The sequence below is a fragment of the Seriola lalandi genome, unplaced genomic scaffold (assembly GCF_002814215.2).
Source record: "Seriola lalandi dorsalis isolate HSWRI2012SDOR001 ecotype SW California unplaced genomic scaffold, Sedor1 jcf7180002054291, whole genome shotgun sequence".
Taxonomy (NCBI): domain Eukaryota; kingdom Metazoa; phylum Chordata; class Actinopteri; order Carangiformes; family Carangidae; genus Seriola; species Seriola lalandi.
The window spans coordinates 403,642-424,949 of NW_019524844.1; the positions used below are offsets into that span (position 1 = coordinate 403,642).

Consider the following 21,308-nt stretch of genomic DNA (forward strand, 5'->3'; position numbering starts at 1 on the left):
AGTCAGCTTCCTGACAGTGAGGCTGCTACCAAAACAAAGCGTGTGATTGGCCAAACAACTGCGGGACAGTCCACCCTGTAGGGGTGGGCGCTACCACGCTACACACTAAGCTAAAGTCTGTTAGCTTAGCACAGAGGTATAATTTCTGTGGCACTTCCTGGTACCATAGTACTTATCATTTATCTTTTTCAGAGATGGTTCATTTCAGTGGGGAACATGAGAAATTAGGGACTACGTTTGAGGGATGAAACAATTCCTTTGATATAATGTGGACTAAATTACAAAACGAGATCAGAATTATCCATGTTACTCAGATTTATTTCATATCAGTGTATACATCAGCACTACAAACATGAGTAAGAAGGCAATGTAAACATAAACAAACTCATAACTCATCTGCTAGTACATTATCTACAGCTTGAAACTGCAAACGTCACAGCTAGTACTTCTTCTTTAACATGCTTTTTTCGTAGTGCATGTTTGCTGATGTGTGAGCTTCACAGTTGGAGCATTCCAGGATGGAAATCACACAGATCACCTGAATATTTTAGCAGCTTGTCCATGCTGACATACCCTTCAGTGAATAAGTCAAGAGAAAAAAAAGCCAGATCTTAACACACACAGCAAACTTCTTCTAACAGATGTTGAATATCACCTCATAATTTAAATATTGACTGCACAAGACCTTCAACAAAGGTCAATTATCTAATGTTATCTTATGAGAAACTAGTACAGACATTTTCTCAAAGAACACACAGTAAATAAGGATCAATGCCTTACCAGAAAGCATGTTACTAGATGGATAATCCTGAAAATGACCACATAGAGGGGCTTCAACTTCTGATGAGTCTGTGTCAGACAGTTCATAACTGTAAAAAGAATAATAGGGACTTAATTACTTTACTGGACAGTTTACATTTTATTGAGATATAATTCTAATTATTAAACGTAGAAGCCTGACATACTTGCTTATGCTGACTTCTCCTTCACTGTACTCGTCGTCTGTTTGGCAACTGAAACTCTTAGAGGATCCCTGGAAAACAGAAACCAGTTTAACTGTGGTGATTACAGTAATTTATGTGATTTGCCACTGTGTAATTCCCTGGTGTGTTTACCTGTGCTACTACCTGCTCATCCTCTATTTCCCAAATCAACCTCCCAACCACGTTTCTCACTTCTGAAATTGCAATCAGAGGAACATTGCACAAGTTATAATTCATAAAAGTGGTTTACTTTGAAATGAATCATTCATTAAAGTGGTTCCTAGTGTTTTTGGCTTGAGCCTTCAAAGTGAAGCAGCTACTATTTGTAATATGTCAAAATGTTAACAAGGGCTTCAGGGAATAATGATGTATTTTTTCACAATTCTCTGACATTTTACAAACTGAGCAATCAATTGATTATTAAAGAAAATAACTGTCATATCAATGTATTGATAATTGACCTTGCCTGAGGTTTTGACAGATAGAGAAAAATGAATTTGATAAAACACAAGTTTACAATAAACAAGCTTTAAAGGTCTTAAAACCAAAATCAAGACAAGGGCCACCAGATGGAGGATTGACAACCTCTTATAGCTAATATTCTACTTCAGTGTCACAAATTTCTAATACATTTGCAATTAATCTAATTACATACACAGTAATAGTAAACCTGGGGCTTTGAATGAACATATAGTAGTCCTCACCGTCCTGTACCGAGGCTGGAGGCAGCACATAATGACCAATGCACACAGACTTTACACTCTGGCGCTTCTCACAGGCAGACAGAAACAAGCTCTGAAAAACCGTCACCTTGTTGCACAGGTAATCTTTGCTCTCAAATATCCTGAAAAACAAAATTAAAGTTATAGTTTTAAATGGATTACAGAGGAATGCATTTTGCTAAATGAAAAATGTGCAGTTTTTTTCAGTTTTGCTACCCTGCTCTTCACCTCACAGTATCTGGACATGCAGCATCTTCACTGAAAAGATAATCTGCTGTCCTCCAACCAGCAATGGTCCCACCCTCCTGCACTACAACAAAGATATGTTATGACCAAAAAGCCAACTCCAACTACCAAAATCAAAGTGTGTGCGCAAAATGTATGTCCACCTTGAAATAAGTTACAGATCCTAAATGAGATTTCTAAATGAGATTTATACATTTATTATTTTTTTAAACTACTTTTTAAAAGTGAGGTGTTTATTGAACTTTTGATGAATAAAAACAAGAAATAATAATTTTTTTTATTGCATCATTTTTCATGAGTGATACATCAGAGTTATGACAATTTATTTATCTCAATTGGGTTTTAAATACTTACTCCAGAAGTTGTAACATGTCTGCGGCACACTGCTTGAAAACCAGGCAGACTTATTCGTAAACATAGCACCAGTCCTCTCTTTTGTCAAAATAGTTGTTTGCTAGGTTTAGCTAGGAGTATAGCTCTATTTTCTCAAAAATGGTGGATATTGTTGAGCTGTAATCAGTGGTGCCTGTGGTTTGGCGCTCAAACTGCTCTGCTGCTTTCACATGCTGTCGAAAACTGTCGGAAATTTGGGATTCAACGACCAACCGGATATACGATTTGCTAGGGAGGTAGGAGGGGGAGGTTTGTTTGGGACTAAAATACTGCGTGAGATGAAAGGGACAGGTACATGCAAGTGTTATATACAAACAACAGGAAGTTAGCTTTTGTAGTTTGGCCCGTTTGTCACAATCAACCAGTGTAAAAGGTAGGTTCCTTCAAAACCCTTATAGGCCCGACTGCCGCGGTTTAGTGTCAACAATCAGTCATCACTACGTCAAATCTGACCACACAGCAGACTTGATAAGCACACACCTTTAGATTTTGCGTGACTTACACTTTCCTTGATATCATTATCTCTAAAGTTCATCGGACAAAACGTCCATAAATCCGCTTAGACAGAAAAAAGACGCTCCGTATAAAACCAGAACTAACCTCTGAATGATCACCTTTTTAAGTTTTTTTCAGTATCAAAGTAATTAATTGATAGTTCTCAATACATATAGTGGTACGCAGCAAACAGGACATGCTTATAGGGAATTCGGCGTTCATAATTTTCCAAATTGTAAACAAACAGGCTAAAAAATAGCGTAACTTAATCCATGGCAACCATGGCAACATCCATGGTAACGTTGTACGCTGGGCTGCTTCCTGTTGTTTTAAAGGTTTGGGGAAACTTTTAACGTTTAATGAAATATTGTCCAAATAATTTTGTTGAAAAAAAAAAGACTTATATTATAACCATACTGATATTTAAGATCATGTTAAACCCCTATCGCGAATGAAAAGTAAACATTTGGCTGCTTTTATGATGTTTGGCTTATTTTTCAATCAGTCAAATCTGGCAACACTGGAACTAATATTTGACCGGTAGTAGTTAAGGAGACTAGTTTTATGAATTATATAGTGTAATGTTTCGTATTTGTATGTGTTAAATCTAAAACCACATAAAACACATTAGTACTTAAGATGGCAGTTGCCAAAGAAAAACCAAATATCCTTCTTTGCTTTTTATTTTTTCAAACACCCGGTCTGAGAAGTTAATGTTAGCAAACCAAGTTCATGTTAGGGTTGACCACATCTAACTTTACGAGTAAACAATGTGTGTTTGCTTAATGTGTTTCTTCAGTGTGACCGTCTGTGACATGGCAAAGAGAGGATCCAACTGACTGACAGCAAAAAACAGATAAATGTGAACATCCCTGCTCCTGAACTGTCAATCACACAGGTTCCTGAATGAACTGGTTGTCCACAAGCCAAGATTTTTCTTCTGTGATGCACAGAAAGGTATGTTGTTTTCTCAAAAGTCTAACAAGGGAATCCTACTGTTTTACAACTGCAAGGAGACAGATTAGCTAGACCCTCTTTATTTTCTGCTACCACTTTCTGATAAGCTACCATCTATAAAGGATTCATATGCTGTAATTGATTTATTCATGGTTATAGATCAGTTAAGAGCAATTAATAAGAACAACTTTTGGATTGCCAGGTTTTGGAAAAACTGGTCAGTACTGCAACAGTACTGCATTTCACCACCAGATGGTAATATTTTTCAACATATACAGTTGAAAATTAACTCAGTCCATTTTAATATGGCATATATAACAGTTCAGTCTGACAATATAATTAAAGCAAAATCCTGTATTGATTATTAACCAAATAGATTTGTGTTAAGGTGCTTTTTTCCTTTGGCACAGTGCAGCTTTTATTGAGTCACTGTGAGTCTCTTAAGGAAGTGAGTGACCATACAGTATCTTCTAAACAACCTTTGGACAGCAAATCTATGTTGACTGTGATGTTGAATTAGAGACACGAGTGAAAAGAACTGTGGATTAGCATATTATTAAGCTACTTCCCAGTCTGACACAGTTGTTATATATTTAATGTTCAGGGACAGAAACGATTGCTGTAGGTAAATGTGTTCTTTGATAGATGAAAAGCTGTTTGCATTTTTATATTGTCATTTTTCACTTGTTCATAGTAACATCACTGGCTTGTAGACTCAAATATTGGACAGCAGTTTTTGGCTGTCTGTACACATCAGCACCTTTGTTTTATGTTCTACAACCTCCTTGCTGGGGTTGTCTGCAGGTCAGGCGCTCATTGCTACCACACAGCCACACGCAGAGAACCCATTGACTCCTGTTTACGAATCCCAGCATAATGTCATGTAACCTTGTGTTTTATAACAGCAGCAGCCTATTAAGGAAGATATTGCTGTACAGCAATATTGCCTTGATGCTGCTGGTATAAGTCATGGGCTATGCTTGTGTGAACTCTGAGAGGCCAGAGAGCCTATCACTCTGGAACAGGCTATTATGGGTCTGTACATAGGAATTACTTGGAGAACCAGTGAGCACACATATACTGCTTGTCAATGTGTAGCCACTGAGTCTTTTCTATTGGTGTGACTTGCATGCACAAAGGCAGAGACTCCATGTAGGTTGTTGCATGCTTATTTGTAATATTTTGTACAGCTTGCCTGCATATATTGTCATTTGGCGACCGAGTTCCTCCAGTCCATACACTGACTGGTTGATAACTGTGTTGCCATGACAACAGTGAAGCCACACCCTGTTCCTTATACCCAACCCCCCAACATGCTCCGTTCAGAACAAAGCACTGGAAAGAGGGGCTGGTTGGTGCTACATGACACCGAGGTTTAATATGAGCAGAAGGACAGGTGACAACATTAATCATGTAACTGCTGTTGAGTGACCTTCGCAGTAGACAACAGCTTGGTTTTCACGATAATATTACAAAATCCAAATTTTCCACAGTAACCCTTTTATTTTTCTTGCACAAATAAAAGTGCAACAACCCTGGAATATGAATTTTACTGTGTGTGTGTTTGCAGTATGTTACTTAGGATATATGAGATACTGTAATATAAAATGTAGTGCTTTAACAACTAGTAAATTAATTGGTAAGTGGGTTGACGTAAAATGAATGCACAACAGTAATGATAATCGGTTCATTGTGAAGTCATTTATCAAGCAATAATGCCAAACATCCCCTGGATCCAGCTCCTCAACTGTAAACATTCGATGCTTTTCTCTGTTTTATATCATTTTAAATTGCTGTGGACTCTAATTGATTGCTGGTTGGACAAGACAAGCATTTTGAAGATGTCACCTTAGGCTCTGAGAAACTGTGATAGACATTTTTTTAGAAGCTTTCCTGACATTTTATAATCTAAACAATTAAACATTCGTCCTAATTAAATGTTGATGTTGCAAAAGAGCATGTATTATCATGGTGCATTCATGCTCCAACTGTTACATTTTACATGTTTCTTGCTCTTTTCTTTCACTCTGGCCTGTTGTGTGTTTGTGTGTCTTTTGATATCAAGTAATTATTCACATAATCTCAATTATGTAAAAATTACAGGATCTGTCCTCCTCTCCCCCCCCTTTTTTTGCAGTTGTGCTGATTTTGTCCTTTCAGCTTCCCTCCTGCTGGACAGAGAAAATGGCCTGCGGTGGCAGAGCTGGCTGTCCTGGCCTCATCCATCTCCCCTCTGTCCCTTGTGATATTGTTCTATTGTGTGGTAACCTAGATTACTGTATTGTCATTGTTGTTGTATTATAGCTGTTGGTGGTAGTATGTTTTAGGACTACATTATTTTCAATTCATTTGACAATTATTTTCTGGATTGAATGATTGATTGTTTACTCTATAAAATGTCAGAAAATTGTGAAAAATGCCCATCACATTTTCCCAGGTCCCATATTACATAGCTTTGCTCAAACCACAATCCATAACCCAAAGGTATTCAATTTGTTATCATAGAAGACCAAGAAAACCAGCAAATATTCAGATAACAGAGGCTGAAACCAGTAAATGTTAGGCATTTTTGCTTAAATATATTTTTCAAATGACTCTAAATTTGCTTAATTTTCTGTTAATTGACCAATTGTTTCAGCTCTGGTATGTTGCTGTAATAATTCAGTATGACATTACATGGATTTGTCTCCCATTTTATTTCTCTCATGAGACTCAGCTATAATCTTTTTACAGAGACGTGGTTTTGGTCTTCCTGTATGCTGTGTTTGCCCTGGTGTTGGTTAGTCTTGGACTCTTTTGGTATAGTGGTACACCACTACTGTGGCCATGTTTCAGATGGAGTAATACAGTACAAGGAACCATGCTTCATATGTTTTAATTGGTAGGTTTTGGCCAAGCGAAGGCTACATTCCAAGGGGAATTCAAGCGGGTACACTGATTCATTTATGTATTCTTTAATGAAACACATTCACCGGAAAGCATAAATAATGAGCAGCATAATCAAACAGTACACAGAATCAATAGCACAGCAGCAAAAAGCAATGATTTCCCTACCATGTGAGGCCTGTAGAGACATTGTGTGTAATGGGGTGACTATCCAGTACAGAGAGGTCTGGATCAAGAAGGGACTTGTTTGAAATAGTGTCCAGAGCGCCCAGACAAGCTAAATGAAAACTGGTATCTTTATGAAATGCTGCTGGCTTTGAATTGTATTTATTTACTGCTTCCAGACACCACCAGATAGCCAGTCAGCATTTTCATGGAGTACTTTGTCAGTGAGATGGAGCAGTAAACCTTACTGGAGTTATATCATCGATGAGTTATAGAAGAGTTGATTTGCTATCTGCACCAATATGTCACCTCAACTTGCATTCAGTTTAGTTCTGTGTTAAATGGGCAGTCTATTATCTCCCCATCTCTCTCTCTGTCTCTCTTTGTCTTCCTCTATCTCCCTATCAAGTCTCTTTCTCTCCAGCTGAACCAACAACATCAAAGGAGTATGCTTCAGATCGCAGGTGTTGAAGGATTAAGGCCACCGCAGGATGGGGTTTTATTCTCAGCCTTATCTTTGATGTAGTGTCTCTTTCACTCACTTGTGTCTCTAACCTGTAACATGGATTGGTAGCCCACAGTGTCGATTGCTAAACTGAAAATATGGAGTGTCCTCATTCTCACACACCAACATTAAGTGGGTTCAATTCAAAGAGGCTGCACTCAGGAAGTTGTAAATATGTCCTGAAGTGAAAGCTAATGTCAGAAATTGCACAAATGACGACAGCATCTAACAGTAAGAGGTTGGTACTACAGGTGATATGAAGACGTACATGGTCAGATAATATAAATTTGTCTGTCGTCTGAGATTTTGCCGTAGTGTTTATACCTTGGTAACTATCTCTGAGTGAATCTTGTCATTTTGGGCATTATTGTAAACCAGTGATCCAGACTGTTACATGTGATTGATTTTTAGCCATGCTAATGGCCTAGGTTGGTCGGAAATAAATCAGTAACTGTTGAATGGACTACTATCAGATTTTGTATAAGCATTTGTGGTGCCCAGAGGATGAATCCTTCTAACTGTGGTGGTTCCATTAGTTTTTCTGTAGTGCCACCTGTAGGTTGACATTTATTGTATTGAGTAAAATGTTTTGACCACTATTGTATGGATTGCCATAATATTTGGTACAGATATTCATGCCTCTCTCACAGTGAATTGTAACAACCTTAACTTTTCACCTTGTCAGAATTGCATTTCGTCTTTTATTTAGTATATGGTCATACAAATCTCTGCATTCTTATTAGCTTCAGCTGTACTTGGTAAACATTATACCTGCTAAACAGGTAGTTAGCTTGCTGACATGAACATTTAGCTCAAAGCACAAGTGCAACCTCACATAGCTGCTAGAATGGCTGTCAAGTCCTCTTATATGATTTTTGCACCACTGTGATGAAGTACTTTGATTTGCAGTTATTTAAAGTTCTGGATTGGCTTTCTTTCTTTTTGATTATTTTTCTTCATTAACAATTTGGTTTTATACAGAATTGTTAAAAATGTACCATGGTACATACTACAGTATATACAATATAAGTTACATATACTGTGATATAGGATTTCATCCCCATCTGTCATGGATTCGTGTTTTTTTTTTTGTTTGTTTACTTACATGTTATTCATAATCTGGGCCATTATGTGTAAACTCAGTGTTTGACTGTTTAGTGACAGAATCATAACTGAGCAAATCCTCCTGCTCATTTTTGAGCTTGTCGCTGTTGGACTGTTAGAGCCAGGGTTGAGCTGATTTGAAGTTTGCCAGATATGATAATAATAATAATGATGTGGTAATTAATGTAATGCAGCTGTCGCCTTCTTAATGTTGTGTTGAGAGAGAGAAAGTAAGATGTAGGAAGGCAGCTGCCAGACAGTGTTAGCTACAGAGGTGTTGGTGGTTCTGTGTTTTCTCCGTTTGTTGGAACTGCAGAGAAAATGTGATACATATTTCAAGGAGCTATTCGTAAGTTTTGCTATTGCTGTTTATCTACCAGTCTAGAAGAAACGTTGTAAGCTCAGCATCAAATTTCATTTTTTTACTCACCAAGAGCGTCTCCAGTGGTGGAAAGCAATGCCAATGTTGACTCTTGTTTCTGTCATGTCCTTACTTCTACTGAAGTTAGCACGCTAACCGGCTAGCTAACTTTACATTTGCTGCTGTGTCAGATGGAAAAGCCTCTGTGACAACATGGAAACATCAGTTCAAGCCCAAAATGTTGTATTGATAAAATGTCAGTTTAAAATGTACAGTACACATTAACAGTCAGTGTGGTATTTGAAAATTACACAGTGATAAAACAAAGTGTATTGTATCCTCCATGTACAGATGCATCCATTTCATCTCACTGGAGAAGTCTCTACAAGTGAATATCAACCTAGATTCAGCCGAATCCTCACCTAAATAAAGAGTTAAAAGCAAATTTAATGTGAAAATGTCTGCAAAATATCACAAGCAAATATTACTGTTCTGTAAACTCACACATATCTCAGTGAAAGTGAATCAGAGGAGACAACGGAACTTTTCCAGAGTGACTGCTCTGGTGCTAGCTGCGGGCTCAACGCTGACCTTTAACCCTGGTTGGGTCACCAGGGTGTGTTGGTGTGCTGAGGAGGGACAGGAGGGTACATTGCTCCCCAGACCGTTAAGAAACCATGCAGGCAACAGCTGAGCAACATCTGACAGTAGGGTGAGAGGAAATGTCGCAGGCTCCACAGGCTTACCTTTAGGGGAACAGGCTCACTCTGAGGCAAGCATATACTATAGGCTCAGACATGATTCACATTCACGTGCACATGCATGCACGTGTTTATATATTCGTGAGGCTGCACAGAGGTATCGGTTAGGCAGCACACACAGTGAAACATGTATTTGAACAGAGGACACCTGTGAGACAGAAGCTGTCAACAGAATCAAAGTTTTGAGTGACGGTAGCCAAGTTTGTGTCTCACCAAGGACTGTCGTGCTGCTATGCCAGACCATGTGTGAATGTTATTTGCCCTCGTAGTTACTGGGGACCACAGTGAGTCATCTTTTAGAGTTTGGAAGATGGCATCATTAAGAAATGGCTGCTCCCTGGGGTTGATTACTTGCTGAGCACCAGCTACAGTATCTAGATTAATGACCTGACCTTCCTTTCTTTCTTCACTTTCCTCCCATCATTTCCTTTGTCTTCTCTAACTTTGCCCTATCATTTTATAAAGCTACATTTCATCCAGCTTTTACTGTGGACAGCAGTGTTTATATCCTTTATTTAAAGGTCTTCTGTGGAGTTTTCTTGGAACCAAGTAAAAGTTATGTTTCTCACCAAAACACACTGTTTGCATCTCTGAGATTTAACAAACATGTTGAATGCATTACCTTCGTATTAAATCATTTGCATTTCTTTGAACATTTTGTAACAGGCATTGTTTACATCCATGTTTACTGTTCTTCTTTGTCTCTGCCTTTGTTGGTGCTTTGCAACATATTGTGGTGCCTTACTGCCACCTGTTGATCAGTGGACTAGCGTGAAACCACTGGAAGATGTATCGCACTACCCGCATACATGTGTGCATACATTTGCATTTTTGTGTGTGTGCACAGAGTGCACATTATACAATGACAATCAGGGGATCAGTTTTTTCACCCTATACAGCGCAGTTGTGTGCTTTAGTGAACTGAAGTGTTACAATCCTTGCTTATTTAAATGAAGCTGTCAAATAAGTATAGTGTTGTAAAAATTACAATATTTTGCTCTGAAATGTAGTGAACTGGAAGTATGGAGTAGGATAAAACGGAAATACAAGTACATCAAAATTACAATAATAGAATAAATGTACTTAACTACGTTCTACCACTGCTAATACAATAATTTAGCCTTCAGCACACATAGATTTCAATATTGTTCAATTACCCAACCAGGTAAAACTAAGGGTAATAATAGGAGTTTCCTATTATAAAAGCTAAGATCAAAAAGGAAAGTCAGACTAAGACTAACTAAATACACAACACACACAGCCACACAAAAGACTATTACAATGAAATTGTTGTCAAAATGTATCTCTACAACTGACAACTAATCCCCCATTGTCTCACTGCTCATTGAGCACCAGTTTTGCTAAAATATGAAATAATATATAGCCTATATTAAATAATATATAAAATTATATATTAGTAATGAAATGCCAAGCCAACATTGGAAATGAAAGGGCGGGCTATCAGTTAGCTAACTGTAAAGTAAAACTGTAACTTATGCAAAAGTTAGAAACTAGCTAACATTAGCATTCATCCATAGATAGAGACACAATTTAATTCAGAAACTCTGAAGATAAGAAAATAAAGTGTATTAAACAATCTAGATAGTTACTGCTACTTACATACAAGTGTTTGTGCGACACATGGGGACATAGACTTGAGGGCAAGAGTCACTGATGGGAGGTAAAAAAAAAATAGTGTGGTCCACTTTTGGGGTGACTGAAATCGTATCACAAGATTCTTCCAGGCATGAATATGGGAAATATATTGTGATGTTTGCAATTACAGGTATATATGATCAGATACCCCCATTCCCCCCTGTAATTTGATGAGGTAAAAAAAATTCCTGCGTACCTTTAAGAAAAAGTAGCAATATAAAATAAAGTCCACTTTACTCTTTAGGAGTACTTTAGTTTGTCTAAAAGTCAAGATTTCAGTTTCTGTGGCTTTGACTTTGACCATTCATTTTTTAATCTGTCTCTAGTGAGTCACCCAACTATAATGAAATCCATTGCTAAATTGCTGGAGTACTGTACACTACATTAGAATTGTAGCTATTACCAATGATTAATAGCCACTTAAATGTTTGAAAAGCTCTCACGTGAAAAAAGTTTACATACAACAACACTGAAATAGAAATGAACTTCAGTGTCAGCTTTTTTTCATGTATTATGAAACAATGTAAACTGAAGACAGGCATTCACAAGTTAAAGAATATTATTGGACGTCTGGCTTCTCTCTTATTCTCTGAGACGCTGTGATCTTGAGACGTGTTCCTTCTTGTTTTACCATCACAGGATGCTCCTGTCTAAACACGAGCCCCATCATCTTCTTATAACACTCACACACAGTGTGACTTGTGTTTTGGCACTGTCTCTCAAACTTATATCTCTGTTTTCTGTAACCTGCTGTCACAGAAATAAAAAATGAACACATCTAAACTGTATCTTTTCAGTAATAGTCCTCTGCCATGTCATTTAATTAAGGTGTCTTCTGCCTTGGACTGTTAGTGTGAAACACAAATAGTTCGCTCTGCTTTGTTTAAGGTTGCTTATTTTATGAGTTTTCTCTTGCTTGCCAAGGCCAAATAGCAGTAAGTCTGAGGTTTCATTATTGTGGCAAATTCTAAACTGTTGAGACTAATCTGCCAGCTTGTGTTACTGTTGTAGATCTCCCCTAAGAGGCAACGAGATCAGGGGACAAGCTGACTGGAGTTTTGTACAGAGGAGCGCCATTTGGTTAGTGTTTCTGACTGTTGCTCTGCATGACTCCGTAGGGCAGGAACATACAACATGAGTCACTCCGCAGTCAAAATCCCTGCTGAAATGGCCCATTAATTTACCTGGGGTCATTTATGATTTCATCAGTAATCGGTCACTCCAAAACTTTAACTTTCTGCTGATGAACTTGGTGATGATAAAGAAACTGGTTCCCTCCAGTAAAGAAAACTCTTTGTTGGCATTTTTACCCTTTCACCAATAATTGAGGGTAGGGCTGCATCTAATAATCATTTACATTTTGGATTAATTTCTGGATTATTTTTGATTAAATGAATACATATACATTATAGAAAGTAGGCGTATTTGCTTTCTTCCTGAGAGTTACGATTTTATACCACTCTCATGTCTGTATAGTGAATATTAAGCTACAAGAAACAGCAGTCATGTTGTCATTGTGAGGTTGCCCACCAAATAAATAGTTTAGTATATAACCACAAGTTGTAGTTATTAAAAATTGTATTTTGTACAGATTAAATAAATTAAAATAAATTTAGAGATATAAATTCTAAATTTGTGAATTTTAGAGGTGCTGGTAGGCAGATTTTGTGACCTTTGGACGTAGGTAGCCTAGCTGTTTTCCCGTTTCCATACAATTATAATCATTTTGCTGTGAATTGACTAATCAATTAATCAGTAGGAGAAGAGAAGATCAGTGATGTTTTCAGGAATTTTCTAATCTGGTCTACGTGCGTTTTATGGATTTTGAAAATACTTACAAAGCTGTTTTCCAAGACAGCTTGTCGGAGAAACTGCAGAGTACTCAAGTCTTCTCATATCTGTTGTGACAGCTACAGCCTGTTTGAATTCTCAGCATCAAGTCAAACACATCCAAGATAGGCAGGGGAGTCTCGACAAGGGGGCTCAGTTGACGTTAGATATGTGACATTACATTGGCAACTCTGCTATTTGTGGATGATGATGTTTTGGCTTTACTGTACCATAATCTCCAATATCTCTCTCATGTTGATCGTGTCAGTCACTCTCCCTATCTCTCTGCCTCCAATCCCTGTGTCATATCAAAGTTGAACAAGTAAAAAAGTTTCCAACTTATAAATAGTTTTCATGTCAATATCCAAGTCAAAACTATGAGTGGTAGACTCACATTTTTTAAAAGCTCAGATACATCCGACATGACATATAACATGAAAGCAATATTAGACTATTTATTGCCACATACCATTTTATACATTTGATATTGTCTTATTTTTGACATAGGCTAACTTTGATTTTGTTTACAAAACCTAAACCACACACGAACCTAAACCTAAACGGGTTAGGTTCATGTGTGGTTGCCTTCTCCTTGTCATTACTTTTGTCAGTACTTGATATGTGGATCATCTGCGGTAAGCCACAGAGCAAATCTCACCCATGGTCATGAGCTGTGAGTATTAACTGACAGACTAAGATCGTGGACAGGAGTAGATGAAATGAATCTCCTCTGCAGGATGACTGGTCTCACTCCGAGTTGGGGTTCAGTGATTTAGTGGAACCTTGTTGTGAAGCAGCTGTTTCTCTCTGCTCTCTTCGCCCAAGGAAGGAGAATGTGTGAAATAAACAAGATGATATGTCTAGCTCTACTGCATTGTTTCTGATCTTTTATTTTGGGTTTTAAAGTGTTCGTCAGCGGCATAGGGCTGCAAGGCAAAATCGGCAGAATACTCTTTTAAAGGGATGTATGGAAATATGGACAGCCTAGTTTGAAACGCCTCTTTTTTCATTTCATCAGTGTTCTGTGCTTGAGTTTTATGCATATTTAATGTCTAAATCTGAGTTCTGTTTCACTGAATGTATTTTGGTGCCTCATGGCTTCAGGCATTTGTAGCATCCTGGGTTTAAATCCTTGGAAGCTTGTTGAGTATAATTTTCCTCTCCCTCCACATCTACTGTGAAATTCAAATAATTTACCGGCCAGCTCATCATATCAAGAAAGCATGGATCGAGTGTGATTAACAAAATCCAAATCCTCCTTGCTAGACAGACATGTTCCAGTTTAAAAGATACTTTGAGTGCAAGGTCGTGCTGAAGTGATTTCAGCATTGCAGAAATGTTTTATCTCTGGTTTCACACATATTTTCTTCCTTCTGTTATCTCTGTAAAGCCTCCTTATGTCATTTCACTCAAACAAAATGGACAAACCGCTCATGAAAGTAAATTGCTTATGCCCAAGGTTTTATAAATAAAAGCACATAAATGGACGACTTGATGGCATTAGTGCATGTTCTACCATGTTCATGATGCATCAGTCTGAATGATGCACACAGACGAGGAATTTAGAGTTGTTTCACTGGCATATTTCCGTGTGGGGTGAATTGAAAAGGGTGATATAGATGTTTCTGTGATTTCATGTGTGAGTTAATTGGTTAATTAATTCTAACTTATCAACTGCTTCACTTTGCAGAAACGCAAATGCAACACGCAGGAAAACAGAGCTTAACGTTACTAATGGAAAACATTAAAAGCTGATACAAGATATAAAGATGCATCAGACAACATACAGTACCTATATAATATGGTCTGTGAGCGTAAGACATAAAATTCTTCTTACTTGTATGTTAAAACGTGAAAATGTTTTCTCTGATCTCCATTCACACCAGCCCATACGGGCTAGCCTTTTTATATTTCACACCCTGGCTGGAGATTGTGAGTGCTCGCTTGTGTTGCAGTTGTTGGTTCAGGTTACCGCTGCCTCTGGCGGGAAGTAAAGCCTGCTGTGACCTTGACCTTGGCCCTGCAGATCTGCTCAGTGCAGCAGAATCTCACCCGCTCTCTCTTACACACATATGTACGCACCTACTCACTCACCTCTATATGCACTCTATCATTTTGTTGCAATATTTTTGGTATATTATAGCACTTTTTTAACATCCCATTCCTGCACATGTTGTCTGCATGTATTTGATGCAAGAAGAGAACCCAAAGTTGGTCATAGATATTTTCGGAGTCTAACAGACATTTAGATATTTAAACTTGCTGGAACCAGAGTCAAGAGTCAACTAAGATGCAATAGTAAATAGTTTAGACAAATGATAATTAATTTCAATAGCAGAATACTGATACTGTATGTAATGCAGAAAGCAGAAAGTACAAGTTTTTGCAGACCTTGAAATACGCAGATTGTCCTTATTATGGTCAGAAGTGCTATAGATAAAAGGCCAAAATTGGAAGGGCTAGAAATGTACATGGTGATGCTCCTTGTTACTAACTTGACCGAAGGATGTCTGTAACATAAGTTCAGGAAAACTTGGTTCACTTGATTCTTTTCTTTTAGAGCAAGCTGTAGTTGCTAAAGACTCCATATCCATCTTTACACTCCTTCAGATTTTCCAGTACCAGACTGCCGATGTAACAGGCTGCTTGTTGGTGTGCGTGTTCCCTTGTTGCGTGTCGTGGCCTGAGAAGACTGCTCCTGGAGGAGTGTGTGTCTCTCTTAAAAGTACATCAGCTGTGTGTAAAGTTTTACATTGTATGTGTTGTTATGTAAGAAATGCATCACACAGTGCAGCCATTGCAATAAAAGGCAAAGGACTGATGTACGTACATACAGTAGAAGCTTGCACACTCCTGTCCAATTGATTATCGCAGGACTTGTCTCATCTCTCCTTTCTCTTGTTTCGTTTTTGACATGCAAGCTGACTGGCCTCGCTGTGGTTTGGTTTGCCTGCTCACTCCATTAACTGGCTGGCAAACCACAGCCTGTCACTATTTGAGAATATAAAACACAACTTGTGCACTGTGTGTTGTGTCAAACTTACCCTACATTTCTGCGCTCTAAAGAGAAAAACAAAACAATACACAGTGGTGCTTTGGTTTGTTTGCCCAACTATTTACATTGATCTACACACCAGTTTTATAAAGACAACTGTTAGAGCAAAGGTTGATGGTGGATACAGAATGTATGCAGTTCAGAAAAATAACCCTTAATGCATCTAAAGTTATACCAGAAGTATACCTGGTGAGTAATTTAAGTAGATATCACATATCACATTAAAGTGTCAACAGTTAATTGTCCAAAGAGGAACTGATAGATACAAGATGAACATGATTTAAATCTCAGTATTCGAGATATGAATCATGCAGTTGTGACCTCATCCTGTTTCACAAACAGTAATCAGAGAGTGCATAAACACTAGACTAATCAGTGTTATATTTTGATGAACCAATTTTTTGGCTTTTGATCATCTCACTGTAAGTATTGATAACATCAATATTGCAATGTCAGCTTCAGTACTGTTACTTGTGACTGTTTGTCCAGTGAAGTTATACAACTTAGTAGTTCTACTTTTACTTGTAGAAATACAGTAACAACCAAACCAAACAACCATCACCAAAATGAGATGTCACTCTTTTATTCTGTTTTTTCCCGGTCTTTATTTTGTTTATTTCAAATCCAAGTAAAAAAAAAAGAAAAGAAAATGTAGGAAAAGCATATAAACTTTGATCGGTAAAATATTTATTGAAGCAAGCTTTCTATCAGAGCCCATCTACAACCATATAAAGTCTTCAAGCAAGGATCTTTGAAGAAGGTCTTTAACCGATAGCTTCCACAATGAATAAATATTGTACAAATTGGAGCACTGATGCTTTTCATATTTATTTTTCTCTGACACAAATGACTGTGTTAAAATGGCTGCTATTCTGATATAATTGAGACAAATGACAAGCTAATGCCAGTTGCATTGTTGGTGCCTAGATGACTCTTTTAGGACCTTAAAGGAATACATTATGGGAAATATGCTTCTTTCTGTTCATTGCTTTCTTTCATTTAATCTCAGCATCAGCACCTCCATCAAGAGTTTATATGGTGCAACAGTCTTTATATATCTTTAAGATATCTATTTATTTACGGTTGAAGAAGTACAGCATATTAACAGCAGCAGATTGCCACTCTATGTACCTTGCTTATTGATGTAGGAGTACACAAATGGTGTAATACTCTATTTTCATTCTTTGCTTAGATTTCTGTGATAGGATGCACAGCGACAGCCTACACTGCACACACATGTAACGCTACATGGCAGCACCTACAGCTCTGTACTGTATACAGCTATTTCATGCATGATTAGTAGAGAGAAAAGTAAAATCCTCTCATATTGAGGATTTATTGAGGTTTTAAGTGAATTAATTAAATAAAATGCCAAGTTGATAACAAATTCAACAAACTGAAGACAGAGGTTGTACTGAGCATCTTCCAGGTGTATATGTGTGCAACTGTGCTAATGTCAGGCTAGGCATCATTTTAAGAAAGAAGTATGCTCTTTCAACTTACACTAAGTGACAAAAATCCATAGATTGTAACATCTTTTTTTGCCAGTCATTCAGCAGATGTTTAATATCTCAGGAGGGTTATTTGAAGGTTGAGCTAAGGGGGTTTGATTTAAGACCGGGAGCTTATCCCATTACCGATATCTCTTACTCTATATTCCTTGTCTTTTTTCTCATGCTGTCTAGATTACACTTGCACTATGTAGAATTAAATAGATTTGTATTCTGACGGATACTTGCTGTCATTTTGGTCATTTTCAAATAAGAATGCCCTCTCTTAAAGATATGAGGTACAATCCATGGCAGTGTATGAAAAAAAACCCTTTGGGGAAATTTGTTTTCTTGTTTAGAGTAAGAGAAGATTGTGATTCCTTTCATGTCTGTCTGTTAAATTTGAATCTACAGTCAGGGCAATGACCACCTTAGCTTAGCATAAAGACTGGAAACGGCTCACTAATTCACACATTGCATCTTGGTTGTTTAATCTGTGCAGAAAATGCAGATTTATGGGATTTATTTCTTACCTGGAGCAGTGACTTCCTGGAGTCTTTGCTGGTCACAGCGCCAACAATACTACATATCCCTAGCTTTAAAGCAGCCTGGCAACCCAACAATGTAATAAACCTTGAATACTTTATGTTCAAATCCATCTCAAGGGACTACTAATAAAAGTGTGTCTTCATTTAGCTGAACATCCTCCAAAGGATCAGTAAATGTGTCCTCAACCTTTAGTTTTAACGGTATAAATATGCAAAATGTAATAAGATATTAAGCAATTTAAAGTGTTCACTGAATTCTGATTTCTGTTTTTGTGGATTTGGCAATACCATGTGTGGTTGTATAATACAGTAGCTGTTCTTTACCCAAAAGTCTGGGGCATGTAAACATATAGCTGTGCATTTATCTCCTATGTAACACTTATAGAAAAAGGGTTGCCTCGTTGTATCATCATGGTCAGCAACAGAGCAGACCACCCGACACGTAGGTCCTTTGTGTTTAAGTGTGGTAAACAGTGTATATTGCTGCCGTGTGTTACCTGTAAACAGTGGGGGTTTTTTTTTTAACAGGAGGGAGAGCTGCTCCCTCCCACAGGCTCTTTGTGCCCCCGTTCATCACTTACCTCAGCAAATCCAAGGCTACAGTGGGACACTTAGGAGAGAAAGTCTCCACCTGGCAGACTGTTAATAAAGGTGACAGTGGGAGGGCAGCAGGGGAGAAGGCTGCAGGTGTCAAAGCCTGCTGACTGGAGGCACAGGAGCACAAACCTTCATTTCACCGTCAAGTAATATCGTCTATAAACACATAGTGGTATAGACTCACACATGCAAGTATCGTAAAGTAGTTCAGTTTTCTCTGCAACTGTCAAGCAAAATATCTTTTCACATGTATATCCCTCTTCCTGTGGCACCGTCCTTGTTTTCCTTCCCCACACCCCCTACACTCCTGATGCTACACCATAAATCACTGTCCGAGCGGCAACAGCAGTCATTTAGTATCCAGGGCTCCTGGCATTCATTTCCAGTCTCCCCCTCCGTTTGTCTTCCGCTCAACCTCCAACACCTCACCACCTCCAGCCTCTACCCTAAAACTGTGTGACGCTGAGTGTTTTTAAAGTCAGCTGTTTCCAACTGTTACTTAGCAACAGATGGTGGGACTTTGGAGCAAACATGGCTGCCACAGAAAACAGTTTTTTATCCACGTTTCTACCTTCCTCTCTGTAGCTTTGACCTGAGATAGAACCCAGGCAGGCAGAAGTAGACCAAGAGAAACCCTGTATTGCGTGTGCATGTGTCCTCACTGAGCCATGTTCCTGTGCATTTCACATGCAATTTTGTAGAAACAACAGCAGGCAAATTCATTTCAACAACTGTTTCATTTACATATTGCATTACCCTTGGTTGGATTCATATGCTTTATGCATCCTCTGCAGCTTCCACGTCTGGCGGTCCATGTGTGCCTTCTTATCACATCACTGCTCTCTGGCAAGTCTCACACACATCACAGGCAGGTTTTTATCATGCAGATACTGCTGTTACTTATTGTTTTTTCCACTGTACATTACAATACTGACCTGAACTTCATTCTACCACCAATTTGTCTTTTTGTCTTCTGTTATCCTACATCTAAACATCTAGTGCAAAACAGCTTTAGCCAGGTCCCCTACATACATTCTGTTGCTTGTCCTAAAAGTAACCATAGCTGCTATAATAACCTCCTATTACAGCATAGCATTATACCACTACAATATTACAGCATTATTAGATGATCTTGCATTTCAAATCAGTTTGGAAATGGACCCAGTGCCATCTCAGATCTAATTTTAGCTCACCATTTACAACACAAATTAAAAAAGGATGCTCTGCATAGTCACATTCTGCCGCTGCTTATATTATTCAATTCAGTATCACATTTTAGTAACACTACCATGTAAGTGTCTGTGCATGCTTCATGTGCAGAAACCATTCTAAGCTGACATGGCATGTAGTGTGCACCCTTTTTGTATTTCATTACATTATGATTTTAACCCTTTGCTTTTACAGAGCAGAACAACAATCATAGTAGTCAGGGACAAATCATACCAAGTGGTTCAGGTTGAACTGAAACTCCCACTGTCATATTTGTGCCAAGAAATTTTTTTTCCAGGCTATCTATGATTGGCATATCAAATATCAAAGACCATATGAAAGTAGGCGTGCAACTAATTATTATTTTCTCACATTATTAGTCTCATCAGTAGTCCAAAACCCATAGATATCCAGTTTGCTATGATGTAAGATAATGAAAAGCAACAAATCATCACATTTAGGAAGCTTGAAACATTAAAATGTTTTGTATTTTTGCTTGAAAATTTACCTAAATTAATCGAATATCATATTGTCTGCAGATAATTTTTCTGTCCATCAACTAATTGATTACTTGAGTAACTACTTCAGCTCTACAAGGAAGGAAAGGACTGTTTTCACTAAACCAGTTCAGCTTACATCATTTTGCTTTTGAATATGAAGCCTATAATGTGTCAGGGCCACTTTAGCCAAGCCCAGAGCCAGTGTCACCGTGGAGATTTAGGTCTGGCAGTGAGAAATGAAAGCTCTGCAGTGGAGTGTTGAGTTACAGGATGCATACAGCATCCACATGGCACTGACTGAAAGCTGTAGCCTGCAGACGTTGTTCAGAATGGGCTGAACAGTACTGGTGGTGACAGATAACAGGTGGATGATGACACACAACGGCCACTCGGTGACTAATTTCTATGCTGACACAGACAGAGTAATCTGCGTGTGTATGCTAGTATATGCTCAGTGGCATTGTCCATGTAACTGTTCTTGCTGTGTGCTTGTTGATTATTCCTATGCCTTGTGCATGAAAGAGAGGCAGAGCGAGAGTGAGACAGGAGAACAGTCCAAGGCTACAGATTTAATCTGGCTGCTGTGGTCATGTGATTAATCGTGGCCAGGGGCCAGGGGATAGTGTAATTTATGGTGAGGGGGGATCAACACATTTGGATGGTTGCGGCTCCTGAGGGAAATCTCACTCTTAAACCAATCCAGTATTCTTCTCCATCTCTCCCTAACCCACTGTAATATCACAGATGTGACAGCTGGGTTTTGGGCAAGTTAGCCATTTATATCTCTGACTATGAATGTGATGAAATGGACTCCTGGTGTATAGTTTTATGAAGCAAATGCATGA

At 38.2% G+C, this 21,308-nt stretch overlaps 1 protein-coding gene across 1 annotated transcript; it reads right to left on the bottom strand.

Moving 5' to 3' along the window:
* Positions 1-377: 377 nt before the first annotated feature.
* terb2 (telomere repeat binding bouquet formation protein 2) lies at positions 378-2,371 on the bottom strand. Its single transcript, XM_023405955.2, is given in 8 exon segments — positions 378-515; positions 517-574; positions 781-869; positions 966-1,033; positions 1,116-1,177; positions 1,688-1,827; positions 1,934-2,015; positions 2,306-2,371. Coding segments are annotated over 8 exon segments (639 nt in total). The 5' UTR covers positions 2,370-2,371; the 3' UTR covers positions 378-439.
* Between the last annotated feature and the right edge of the window lie 18,937 nt (positions 2,372-21,308).